Here is a 13,213-nt window from a genome sequence, read left to right as displayed (position 1 = left end):
ATTTTATCTATGATTGATATACCAATAAGGCTTATCGATAGGCTGAAAAAGCTTTATAAAAAAGGCCTTGGGAATAGAGCCGAAAAATAATTCTCCACTACTCTCCTACTTCAGTGCTCGAAGAAAATACATTACGAAACTCTAAGACCAAAGAAGCTTCAAAAGAGGTGCGTTGCGCTCAGGACTTCCAAATCGACTTGACAAAGTTATTTGTTATTCATTACAAATTGTGCTTTACTTTGTATCTTTTACTTGTACTTAAAATTGTAAGACGAATTTCTCCAACTCTGAAAAGGATAACACTAGTGGATGAACATCTCTTCTACATAGATCTTAGACTAGCAACCATGAGGATTGTGAACCAAGTAAATCCCGTGTGTTTCCTTTTTATTGCTTTTATTATTATATTCCACCACGTACTAACCTTGATAGAAACAAAAGAACACTGAAATGAGAAAAGTGAACGATTGATATTCACCTCTCTATCGATCCCATCGGTCCTACAACTCCTCCGAAAGATCAGCTCTCTTGCTTGCTCCTCTTCTTCGTAGGATTTCGATGTCTTGGACGACATTGATGTAGAACTGACACAGGAGGAGCTGATCTTCAATGGATCATAATTTTTGACTCGGATATCAAAATAAAGCGCGGTTGGTTGCTAATTGAAGCTCTTTTAGAGACCTTTATTTATTATTATGTAGAGCGCATAATGGCTTAGTTTTGGATCCATCAAACATCATTTAGTGCTTTTTCGGATGTCTCAAACATCTTTTTTACTATTTTTGATAATTTTTATTTTTTTAGTATTTAGGGTATTTTTGATAATTTTTTTATAAGTTAGGATATTTGATCTATATAAGCGTCTGTTTAGTTGATATTAGGGATTATCTTTGTTATTGAATAAAAACTTTTTTGGGTAAAACCTAGAGAGGGTAGTTTCTCTTCATTTGTTAATTTCTCATTTTGTTTCTTCCACAATTCTTCTCTCCTTCAGCCTACAGGATAATCATGCTCGGTGTCAGACATTTACTGATGATGGATATTTCGCTCCATTCAAGCCCATCATCTATTTCGATTTCTATAATTATTTTCTACTATAGAACTTGATGAAAATAGATCCTTGTGCATGTCTTGTGTTCTTTTATCAAGTTCATTTTGTTTAGAATTCATGCAGTTGGGAAACAAGATTCCCAATAAGAGGTATCAGAACCACTGTTGTTTCATCATTTCTATAGCGATAAAGTTAGGATTATCGCCAATTTCACTATTTTATGTTAGATTTGATTTTCCTAGCGTAAAATAATTTTTGTTCATCGAAAATCTTGGAAACAACACCTAGTGTAGGCGAAATTTTTGAGTTTTTCGTTAAGAACACGAAGAACAATAGTAATCACCGTCGTTTTTATTTAGATTGTCAGCAATTGGTAACTACTCTTCTAAATTATTGTACTGATCTAGATTAAAATCAGTTTGGTCAAATTGGATATCATCGGCTAAGAATACTTTTGAATCTGCATTACATTCTAATTCTTCTTTAATCTTAATATCTTATTCTTCTTGTTGACTCCATGTTAGCTCAAAATATTCTCCAGATCAAATGCCAAATTACTTGTATTTCTATTGCTATTCAACAAATTATTATTTTCACAAGATAAAATATTACTTGGGCCTACATTTATGGACTGTTGAGTAGCTCCTTGTCTCTCCGCTAAATATGAATCAATGGAACCCATACATGATTCAAGTTCATCCAAAATATAGTCATCCCTAAAAAAATATTAATTAGATGAGAGATGAGAAATGTTAGTGTGTAGAATGTATACATGGTGTTCAATCATAGCCCTATGACACGTAGACGAAATTATAATCATGTGTCAAATGGCACACACTATCATGCTGGTTTCCGAAGACCAACACCAAATTGGTGCTCGTTTCCAAAGACGAACACCAAATTGGTGATGGTCTTCGTAAAGCAGCACTATATTGGTGTTTTTCTTTGGAAATCAGCACTATAGCTTGATTAAAGTTTAAAATTATTTTGATGAACGTTGGGAGGGCCTTGAATCAGTCAACAAGAGCATATTTGGACGCATGTTCATCTAATAAACACATAGGAGTTGGAATGTACCAGATCAGAGCCCTCAAAGGCCATCAATGAGTTTTGACTAAAAACCCATTAATTGACCTAGGGGATTTAGATTTTTGAAAATATGAAATGGGATGGGAGATAATATTGCATAGAATGTGTACATAGTGTCCAATCCTATTACTGAGACATATAGGTGAAGTTATAATCACTTGTCAACTGCACAGACTGTGATGTTGGTCTTCGGAAACCATCATCATATTGGTGTTGGTCTTCAAAAACTAGCACCATTGCCTGATGAAAGTTTAAAATTATTTTGAAAAATGCTAGGAAGACCTTGAATCAGTTAACAATGGCATATTCAGACTCATATTCACCTAATAAATACATAAGAGTTAAAATGGACTCGATCAAAGCCCTCTAAGGCCATCAATGGATTTTGACCGAAACTCATTAATGGACCTAGAGAACTCGGATTTTTAAAATTTTGAAATGGGATGGGAGATGATATTGTGTAAAAGGTATACATGGTGTCCAATCTTGACACGTATGCGAAGTTATGGTATCGTGTCAAGTGACACACACGCTGGTGCTAGTTTCTTATATTCAACACTATATTAGTGTTGGCCTTCGAAAATTAGCACCACTATCTAATGAAAGTTTAAAATGATTTTGAGGAACGTTGGGAGGGTTTTGAATCAGCCAACGAGGGTCTATTCAAACTTATGCTCACCTAATTGGTGCTGATCTTTGAAAACCAACACCACAATGATGTCAATCTTCAAAAATCAACACCACAGTAGTACTGAAAGTTTTAAATCATTTTAATCACTATTGGGAATGCCTTAAACTAATAAAGGAGGACTTATTTGAACACAAGTTTATCTAATAAACCCATAGGAGTTGGAATATGTCTGATCAGAGCTCTCTAAGTCTATCAATGGATTTAACTGAAACTCATTGATAGACCTAGGAGACTTAAATTTCTAAAAAAGTGTACATCTAATGGAAGTGATTAATATGTAAAAAGTATTTATAGTGTTCATGCCTGGTTCTGACATCCCATAAAGTTAATTTAGATACGTTATATGTATGTGTCAATTATCTTGAGTCATACACTTTTAAAAACCATCAGAAATCTAGACACATAAAAGACTATAGACTTTTGGACACTTCAGAAAACTGTATCACTTGGAATGGATCCGATCAAAGCTTTTTAGGTCCATCAATGATTTTGATCTAGAGTATTTGGATTTTTAAAATTTTGTCATGAAATTTTACCAATATAAAATAGCTAAATCCATCAATGAATTTTGACATTTAATGGAAGTGATGAGTGTGGATAAATATGGTGTAAATTTACCAGGGCCGGCTCTAGGCATAGGCCACTAAGGCCTATGCCTAGGGCCCCTTTTAATTGGGGCCCAACTTTCAATATATCAATATATATATTAAAAAATAAAAATTATTAAAATAAATTTATTAATTGGTTTAATCGATTAGAGTCCCGAAAACCCCTTAAAATTCTCAAAAAATTCTAAAAACCGTTCACCTTCCTTCCGCTCTGAAATATGAATCCCCGATTTGAACCGAAATTTTCAAGTCGCCGTTCGCCTTCGCCTTCGCCCCGCCCTGTGGCCTGCGCGGCTGCGCCTTCGCCCAGCCCTGCCCTACGAGCCCTTCGCCCGGCCCTGCGCCGTGGCCTTTGCCTTCACCCGGCCCTGCGCACCTTTCGCCCCGCCGGCCGGCCCTGCGCCTTCGCGACTTCGCAGCTTTGCCCGGCCCTGTGCACCCTTCGCCCGACGGCCCCGACCCTGTGCCAGTGCGCCTTCGCCTTCGGCCAGGCCTGCGCGCGCTTCGCCTTCGCGCCTACGGCCTACGTCTTTGCTTTCGCGCCCTAACCCTTCGGCCTTCTCGCCTTTGTCGGTGAGCAATGATTTTTTTTATTAAATGATCTTTATTATTTTATAAAATGACTTTTATTATTATGATTTATTTCATCATTAAATTGCTGGCATGTTTTGATGATTCAACAATCAGACTAATTACTTCATTTAATTTGATCAATGACGAGATAATTCTGATTGAAAAATGGAATGAAAATATAATTTTCATGTTCATGAACGAATTGAATTAAGAAATAAATATATATTGATAGAATATGTAAATAAAATATTATAAATTGATCTTTCTTCTGCATATTAAATAATTTTTTAGGATAAAAATTAATGTATCTGATTAATGATTAATGTATGTGTTTTTTCAGGGTGAAAAGTTTTTAGAAAGTTGAAAGTCTTAAGGCTTATTTTTCAAAATTAAAATTAATAAAGTCTTATTTACGTTCAACTATGTCTCAAGAAAGATTAAATAATTTAGCAATGTTATCAATTGAAAAAAATTTATTATTAAAACTTGAATATGAAAATTTAATTAATAATTTTATTTCTAAAAAAGCAAGAAAATTTAATTTTATATAAAAAATTTATTTTTAAAATTAATATTTTAATTTATTTTTAAAAAATTTTAAATCCACCCTTGTCGATCTCAAGTCCGAATAAAAAAGGGTGAGAGAATTTTTTTTAAATAATAACAATTATTTAAAAAAAAAATTACCTAAGACCCCCTGTAGGCTTGAGCCGCCCCTGGTTGTCGGTCCCAAATCTAAATGAAAAAAGACGAGGAAAAATTTTATATTTAAAAAATATATTAAAGGTCTAAAAATAATTTTAGCCTAGGGCCCCATAAAACCTTGAGACGGCCCTGAAATTTACACAGAACCAATAGAGTGCTGAATTTGAATCATTAATACCATAATAGAAGTTCAACACTAGAGTAGTGTTGGAACTTAAAAAGTTCAGAATCGAAATGGTGTTAAAATATAATGTTCAACACTATTATGTTAGAGTTTCGAATTATTGTACATCTTCTAGGTTTCAGCATCAAGTTGTAAAAAACACTACTAATAAATTTAGAAACCTAAACCTCTAAATATATAATATATTTTTTCTGTTTGCTAACTATTTAATATCTCATATAGAAAACTAATCACATTATAAGCAGATGATTGTATTTAGTTTTAAAAAATCTCAACTGCATAGAAATGGAGGAGAAAAACTCCTAAAATAAAATTTTCTATTGTAATCGATATAAATAAATAAATTATCCAAAAACATGAAAAAATCTTGAAAATAATCAATGAAAAAATGTCGAGCGAGCTATTATATTGAAACCTTCTTCAGAACCAATCTTCAAAATTTAAGCAGCATTGAAATTTAGATCATCTTTTAGGATTTATTCAATTACTCTTCCGTCAGTATTTTTACTCTATTGAAATCTCATTGGTGTTTTATGATAGTATACGTTGCGTGAAAAAAAAAATAGATAGAGATAAGATAAACATGAGGTTCAACTTTATCATTTAAACCAATGAATGAATTTTTAATTAAAATGTGATTTGGATGTACTGAAAAATCATGAATCGGTTGAGAGAGGAATAAAATTGAAATTAAATATGCTTTTGAGAATTTTTAAACTTAGACGTATTTTTTGGGTAAAAATAACCCTTTGAGAATTCATCGAAGGTTCAAGGATGTGCATTTAAATCAAAGTGATTATTTTATGGGAAGGAGGAGAGATACAATGAGGATATGAATTTTTGGAAACACGAAATGAAATCTCCGTTCAGTAACCTATTGTTTATGAAACTTTAAAAAAAATAAAAATAAAATCAAAAACCGGTTCAGCCCTCCGTTAAAATCCCTAATCCATTCGCCACCGCTGTCGGTATCGGTGCGCCACCACGCACAATCCCGATCCGACGCCCGGTAACCGACCTCTCCTCTCTCTCTTTTGGTCAGCCTCACCTCCTCACCTGCTTGAACTCGTCGGCGTTCACATCCATCCACGTGGTGGCGAGTTCGTTTCTGCGGCCACATAATCAGTGTTGCACTCTTCCTCTACATTCCTTGTATTCAGATTCAGATCGCCGCCTGTTTCCACTTGGACAACCCCCACAGGAGAGATTTTGCGCCCGCGCCACTAGTTGGTAAATCAAACTTCTGTTCTCTGTCGTCACCTTCTTGCTTAAATTTTTCTAACATGATATTCTGAAAATTGATCATGGATGTTTGCGAAAATGATTTTTTGACATTGTAATTCAATTTTCGTGATCATGCTGAACTTCCAAAACACATCCAAACAATTCCGAGTATTGAATTCATTGTATATAGTTAATTGCAGATGTTTAAGACGTGACCTCAATTATTTGAAAATTCAGCTCAATTATGAACCAGCTTTGTAACAATCTACATTTCTTTTATATTTTTCTTATCATTTTTTTATCGAACAATGTTATAAACTTCTTTTTTTCTTTTTTTTTTGTTTGTGTTTTCAGATTTTTTTTCTGGTATAACAGACATTAAAATAATTATGCAAAATTTTGCAATGTACATCACTGGTTGAGTTAGAACCACAATCAAACTACATGTTGAATTTGCAAACATTACTCTTTCTTACAAATTTAAATTATGGGTCGTGTAGAGTTTAGCACATGCTGAGCAAGTAGTTGAGAAGCATTTTGTGATTTCTACAGAAGCAGCCCCTCCTACAGTTTGCACAAGCATCTTAAGCTTCCAAGAAGGTACTCTCATATTGACTGAAGTTATTTGCTATACTGTCCCCTTTTTGATGCTTATTGATCAGAATTTTCATTTATTGTGATACGGCCAATCATCTTCCAAATTTTGTCCTTTTTTTATCTTTGATTATCCTCAGATTTAGTTGAAAATATGGATATATATGAATACTTATTTAGCTCTCTGTTTTCATGGATTCAAGTTTAGTTGCAGTCGAGAGAGGAAGCTGCTGTTGTTTTTCTGATTCAAGTCCTATTATTTAACTTCAGACAGATGGGTGATTTGAGCTGCAGTAAGATCCGAAACATTTGCATCCTTGCCCATGTTGATCATGGAAAGACAACCCTTGCCGACCATCTGATTGCTGCATGTGGTGGTGGGGTCCTCCACCCAAAGCTTGCCGGTCGACTGAGGTATATGGACTACCTTGATGAGGAGCAACGACGGGCTATCACAATGAAAAGTTCTTCCATTGCTCTCCACTACAAGGACTACAATATTAATCTTATTGACTCCCCTGGGCACATGGATTTCTGTAGTGAGGTATCAACGGCTGCACGTTTGAGTGATGGGGCCTTAGTTTTGGTTGATGCAGTTGAAGGAGTTCATATCCAAACACATGCAGTCCTACGGCAGGCTTGGGTGGAGAAGTTGACTCCTTGCTTGGTCTTGAACAAGATTGACAGACTAATTACTGAACTTAAATTGAGTCCAATGGAAGCTTATAACAGACTACAGAGGATAGTTCATGAAGTCAATACAATAGTCAGTGCATATAAGTCTGAAAAGTATCTTTCTGATGTCGATTCTCTTCTTGCTGGGACATCTGGGGATGTGGATCAAGGGTTGGTTGAAGTGGAAGATGATGAGGAAGACATGTTCCAACCCCAAAAGGGGAACGTTGCATTTGTTTGTGCATTGGATGGTTGGGGTTTCTGCATAAGCCATTTTGCTGAATTTTATGCTTCTAAGCTTCAATTCAGTATGTCAGCTTTAATGAAGGGGTTATGGGGACCATGGTACTACCATACAAAGAAAATGATGATCGTGGGGAAAAAGGGGATAGAAGGTGTTAGTAAAGATCCTCAACCAATGTTTGTGAAGTTTGTACTTAACCCTCTGTGGCAGGTCTACCAGGCTGCTCTAGAAGCTGATGGAGATATAAGGATGCTTTCCAAGGTTATAAGTACCTTCAATTTATCTGTACCACAAAGGGAGCTTGAAAACAAGGACAAAAAGGCGGTTCTCCAGGCTGTCATGAGCCGTTGGCTTCCTTTATCAGACACAATTCTATCAATGGTAGTCAAGTGCATGCCTGACCCTGTTTCTGCCCAAGCCACTCGCATTTGCAGGTTGCTTCCTAAGAGGGAGTTAGTGGTAAATGATTCCACTCTATATGATATATTTTCTGAAGCCGAATATGTGAGGAAATGTGTTGAGTATTGTGACTCTAGGGCTGATGCTCCATGTATAGCATTTGTTTCTAAAATGTTTGCTCTGCCATTTAAGATGCTACCAACAAAGGGTCCAAATGGAGAGTTTTTAAACAATCAACTTACCGGTGAAGCTGGAGAATCTGGTGAGTGTTTCCTTGCATTTGCAAGAATTTTTAGTGGGGTCCTGCACTCAGGGCAGAAAGTCTTTGTGCTCTCATCTGTATATGATCCGCTGAAAGGAGAATCCATGAACAGACATGTACAAGAAGCTGAGCTTCAATCTATGTATTTAATGATGGGCCAGGGTTTGTTACCAGTTTCGTCAGCAAGTGCAGGAAATGTCATTGCAATTCAAGGACTAGGGCAATATATTTTGAAGAGTGCAACTCTCTCATCTACAAGAAACTGTTGGCCTTTTTCTAGTATGATGTTTCAAGTGGCACCTACTCTTAGGGTTGCTATCGAACCTTCAAATCCAGCAGACATGGGTGCACTTTTGAAGGGACTAAGGCTTCTCAATCGTGCAGATCCTTTTGTAGAAATAACTGTTTCTTCCAGAGGTGAGCAAGTGCTTTCAGCCGCTGGAGAGGTTCACCTCGATAGATGCATAAAGGACTTGAAAGAAAGATTTGCCAAGGTTAGCTTGGAAGTTTCAGCCCCTCTTGTCTCATTTAAAGAGACCATTGAAGGGGAGGGCATTAATTTAATAGAGAATTCAAAGGTCTCTTTATGTTCTACTGAATATGTTGAGAGAACTACCCCAAATGGTAGATGTGTTGTAAGGGTGCAAGTCATGAAACTTCCTAAAACTCTAACAAAGGTTCTCGAGGAATGTTCTGATATTTTGGGAGATTTTCTGGAAGGGCAATCTAGAAAGAGAGATGGAACCTTAGGCTCTCACATTGCTCAGGATGATGGTGAAGTTGTTGGAGTTGTCCGAAAGAGAATACTTGATGCTATAGAAAGTGAATTAGAAGGTGTTTCTGTGAAAAATGATAATGATAGAGTCGAAAGGTATCGCAAAGTGTGGTCTGAATATCTAGGGAGGTTATGGTCACTTGGTCCTTCACAGGTGGGGCCAAATGTTCTTCTTGCCCCAGATTCCAAAGCAAGCAACATTTCTAATTTCAGTCTAGGTCAAAAGGGTATTCATATACAGGGTTCATGTGATGTTTCTAAAAGATTAGGGTTCTTTAGTGATGCTGGTCTAGAATCTGGTACAAGTTCTCTGAGTACTGAAGAAACAGCAGAGGAAACTGAGTCACTGTATCGAGAAGCAGAAGCTCTTAAAAGCAGCATCGTGTCTGGGTTTCAGTTAGCAACAGCTGCTGGGCCTTTATGCGATGAGCCCCTGTGGGGTTTGGCATTTCTAGTCGAGCCTTATCTCTTCCAAGAAAGCTCTGAGGCTTCCACTCAGTCTGATCAGTATGGTATATTGAGCGGGCAAGTGATGACTGCAGTTAAGGAAGCTTGTAGGACAGCAGTACTTCAAAACAAGCCTAGGCTTGTGGAAGCTTTGTACTTTTGCGAGTTGACTACGCCAACAGAATACTTAGGAGCAATGTATGGAGTTCTTGGAAAGATGCGTGCTAGAGTATTGAAGGAAGAAATGCAGGAAGGGTCCTCCTTGTTTACAGTGCACGCTTACGTACCTGTTGCAGAAAGTTTTGGGTTCGCCGACGAGCTCAGGAAAAGGACTTCAGGCGCTGCGAGTGCTCTGCTTGTTCTTAGCCATTGGGAGGAACTACCAGAAGACCCTTTTTTTGTTCCAAAGACGGAGGAGGAAATTGAGGAATTTGGAGATGGTTCCAGTGTTCTTCCGAACACTGCAAGGAAGCTTATGAATTCTGTGAGGCGAAGGAAGGGCCTTCATGTGGAAGAAAAAGTTGTACAACATGCAACAAAGCAGAGGACGCTAGCCCGGAAGGTATGATCTGTTACATAATCTATTCGGTGATGATTGTTGTACAATTTCTAGAAATATTCTTGATCAATATATACAAGTGAACAATTAATTTATGTATACTAAGGTAGAAGAATTATGATATTGTCGAAGAAACCAATTTTGGTGAATACAATACATCCAGTCTTCGGTATTCCTTTATACACAAGCTTTGACACAATTAAACAATATGTCTATTTAACTCATCCAATCTTCTTTTTGTCAACCAACTTCAATGGAATGCCAACTTTACTGACAAGAAATTAAACTGAGACTTTCTCAAATAGTAAAAAAACAACAAAGTAGCACAAGAAGTTTAATTTAGTTTAGTTCACCTCATTATAAAACTAGATTAAATGATTTGGCAGGCTTAACAACAGCAACTTTATTCACAGATAAAGAGTGACAAGTAAATCAGTTACAGATCCTCTTCATCTTCTTCTTCCGCCCTCATTCACCCTTCTCATCGACCAAACAGAGCGCAGCATTAGCTCTAGCAAAAAAGGCATCCGTCAGCGCTGTGCTCGAAGACAAAGCAGCATCAAGCAAATCAAGAACCTGAAACACGAACAAAGAAGGCAGCATCAATCACATAGTTAGATGTAATGCAATTGTAGCAAGCAACAAGAGATAGACCTCTTCTTTATCTATGACCAAGTCTGCCATCTTGACTGGTTCAGAGATTTCCCTGTGAAGTGAAATGACTGATGAGAAGGAAAACGGGGTGACTATCAGTTCGTCGCTAACCATGTACGTTAATTCCTTGCAGAAGCTTCCCTCGGGAAAAGATAATCCCTCGGGTGATGTTTTGGGATCTATAAGCAGTGCCCGTTTTGCCTTTCTACCCCGATGACCAGGTGAGGAGCAGTGGTACCTCGTCGCACTTAGTCTGCAGCGGTAGTCACATGCGTAGTACATTTCTTCCTTCTCCACTTCGACTCCAAGGATTTGATCCTTGCAGTTGAAATACGGTGCGAGCTTGGGATTAAGCAGTCTCTCTTCGCAGCCTTCAATCACGTAACCCGAGGAAGCCAATCGCGTTGCACTGTAATACAAGTTATTTAAGCATCCGATCCTACATCGACTGCCCAGTTGCTTCTTCAAAGTACCCAATGGGAATGTGAGAAAACTGAAAATCTCATCAACAAAGTCCTGGCCAGCTTCAGCATACAGCACCTTGTTCCCCACAAGGGCCAGCTTGATTCTGAGGATCTTGTTCTCCTTGCCAGACGCCTTGATTGCAACTGTTTTTTCTACAGGGGGAGGAACTGAAAACTTGGGGGAGATACCTTCTCCATTGCGCAATAAAACATCAGTTAACGGAGTGTCGGAAACGAGGGATCTTTTGAGAATATGCAAAACCTGCATACATTGAATTTATAGGAATGGTGATTCTTCCTTGATAATTCTCAGCTGCGAATGGAGTAAAACGTTAAGAAATTAAAAGACACCCGTTAGAGAATGAAAATTTACCTGTGCTCGTTGGATTCTTATCGATCTCTCTTCGAGATCGCTCCAGTCATAGCAACCGAAAAAAGACGAGGCGTGCTCAATCGACGCTACCAAAAGAGCATCAGTAACAAGAAATTTACCCCCCTTGACGAATACGCCATGAAACCCTTCGTAATTAACAGTGTCTTGATCCAGATCGTGGCTAATTGCCTTGTCCATGTCATGACCGCAATGGCATTCGAGGCTTGAATAATAGCTGAGCGCACGATAAGAGCAAAGTTTGGATGTGCATGTGTATAACTCTCCCATTTCATCGATATTAATCTTTAGCTTCTGGAATTTTACTCCAGAAGAATTCACCGGCTTCGTCAACATCGATCTGCACGCTGCCGTCGCAAGGTATTTCTCATCAAGCCGCTCGACGCCTTGGTAAAGCTCATCGAAGCAACCCAGGGACGACTGCTTGTTGAGAAGACGGACGACGGTGCCAACAGGCAGCGTGAGGAAGCTGAGGAGAACATCCACGAAATCCAAGTCCGATTCCACAAAAGCAACGCAGTTCTTGGCCTTGTTCACAAAGACTTTGAGGGTGGCCATGTCTAATATATATATAATTAGCTCAGGCAACGTCAAAGGAGGAGATAGAGCAGAGAAGAACTTGTTTGGATTTATTGCAAATACTGCGGAATATTTATAGTTAACTTGCCATGGGGATTACTTAAGGACTTAAATAAAGAAATTATGGGACTTAAAAAATTTTTTTGGAGTTGCCGCGCGTGCTTTAACTGCAATTAGCACGGGGAATTCTGAGGGTTGATAGTGGCTTAGGAATTTTAAAAGACTTCAAATTTTTGGAGTTGGTCGCGCGTTCTATGAAGCTGCTTAGGAATGTGTCGCCACTTATTAGAAAATTAATTAGATGTATGGATTAGCTATATTTTTAATGCTAATGCTATAAAATTAGTATTGAATTATATAAATTATTTAAAATAAATAATTAATTATTTAGAGGGCTAATTTACTGACTTAATGTTTACAACAATTTACTGAACCGTGTAGATAATAAAATTGTAGAATTCCCAAATCAAGTAGGTTAGTTTTAAAATTATCAAATCACGTACTCATTATACCCCTTCTGTTTTTGCTCGTCCTCATCGCGTGGTCGTCCGAAGACTCCAAACTTTAAAATGATAAAAATTCCCGACCGAACACACACATCTCCGACACTGGAGCCATTTCCCATTTCAACGTAAACCCTAGTTGTATCTGATCCCGATGATTTTTCGTCAATCGTCATTGGCTTCAATGATTAATTCTGACATTGTTGGCGGGCCAAAACTCCTGCATTATGGCTTCTCTGTTCTACAACAACACCACCTTTGCCCCGATTTTATTGTTCCTCGGCAACTCCACCTTCACTCGGGCTTCTCTATTCATCGGTTTCACCATCTTCAGCGACTTCTCTGTTCCCCAACAGTACCATCTTAGCGACTTCTTTGTTCCTTGACAGCACCATCTTCACCGGGTTCTCTATTCCTCGACAATACCACCTTTAGCGGCTTCTCTATTCTCTAACAACACCACATTCACCAGGTTCTTTATTCACCAGCTTCATCGCTTTCACCTTCACCACCACATTCCCTTCCTGATACAAAGCCTCAAG

At 37.8% G+C, this 13,213-nt stretch overlaps 2 protein-coding genes and 1 long non-coding RNA gene across 3 annotated transcripts; 2 read left to right on the top strand and 1 right to left on the bottom strand.

The window, feature by feature from the left end:
* Nucleotides 1–5,904: 5,904 nt before the first annotated feature.
* Nucleotides 5,905–6,963, top strand: LOC141828552 (uncharacterized). The gene is made up of 3 exons (XR_012601777.1): nt 5,905–6,131; nt 6,626–6,725; nt 6,923–6,963. It is a non-coding gene; the product is annotated as an uncharacterized LOC141828552 (long non-coding RNA).
* Nucleotides 6,964–6,968: 5 nt separating this feature from the next.
* LOC141828551 (uncharacterized) lies at nt 6,969–10,219 on the top strand. The gene has a single exon (XM_074715998.1). The coding sequence runs from the start codon at nt 6,994–6,996 to the stop codon at nt 10,087–10,089; it is 3,096 nt and encodes a 1,031-aa protein (XP_074572099.1). The 5' UTR covers nt 6,969–6,993; the 3' UTR covers nt 10,090–10,219.
* Nucleotides 10,220–10,534: 315 nt separating this feature from the next.
* Nucleotides 10,535–12,147, bottom strand: LOC141827210 (uncharacterized). Its single transcript, XM_074714449.1, has 3 exons — nt 11,572–12,147; nt 10,735–11,460; nt 10,535–10,656 (listed from the first exon to the last, which is right to left on the bottom strand). The coding sequence occupies exons 1-3, from the start codon at nt 12,145–12,147 to the stop codon at nt 10,549–10,551; spliced, it is 1,410 nt and encodes a 469-aa protein (XP_074570550.1). The 3' UTR covers nt 10,535–10,548.
* Between the last annotated feature and the right edge of the window lie 1,066 nt (nt 12,148–13,213).

Source organism: Curcuma longa, chromosome 4 (genome assembly GCF_044706935.1).
Source record: "Curcuma longa cultivar G26 ecotype Majalengka, Jawa Barat chromosome 4, ITB_CL_G26_1.1, whole genome shotgun sequence".
Classification (NCBI taxonomy): domain Eukaryota; kingdom Viridiplantae; phylum Streptophyta; class Magnoliopsida; order Zingiberales; family Zingiberaceae; genus Curcuma; species Curcuma longa.
This window is presented reverse-complemented; position numbering and strand designations above follow the sequence as displayed.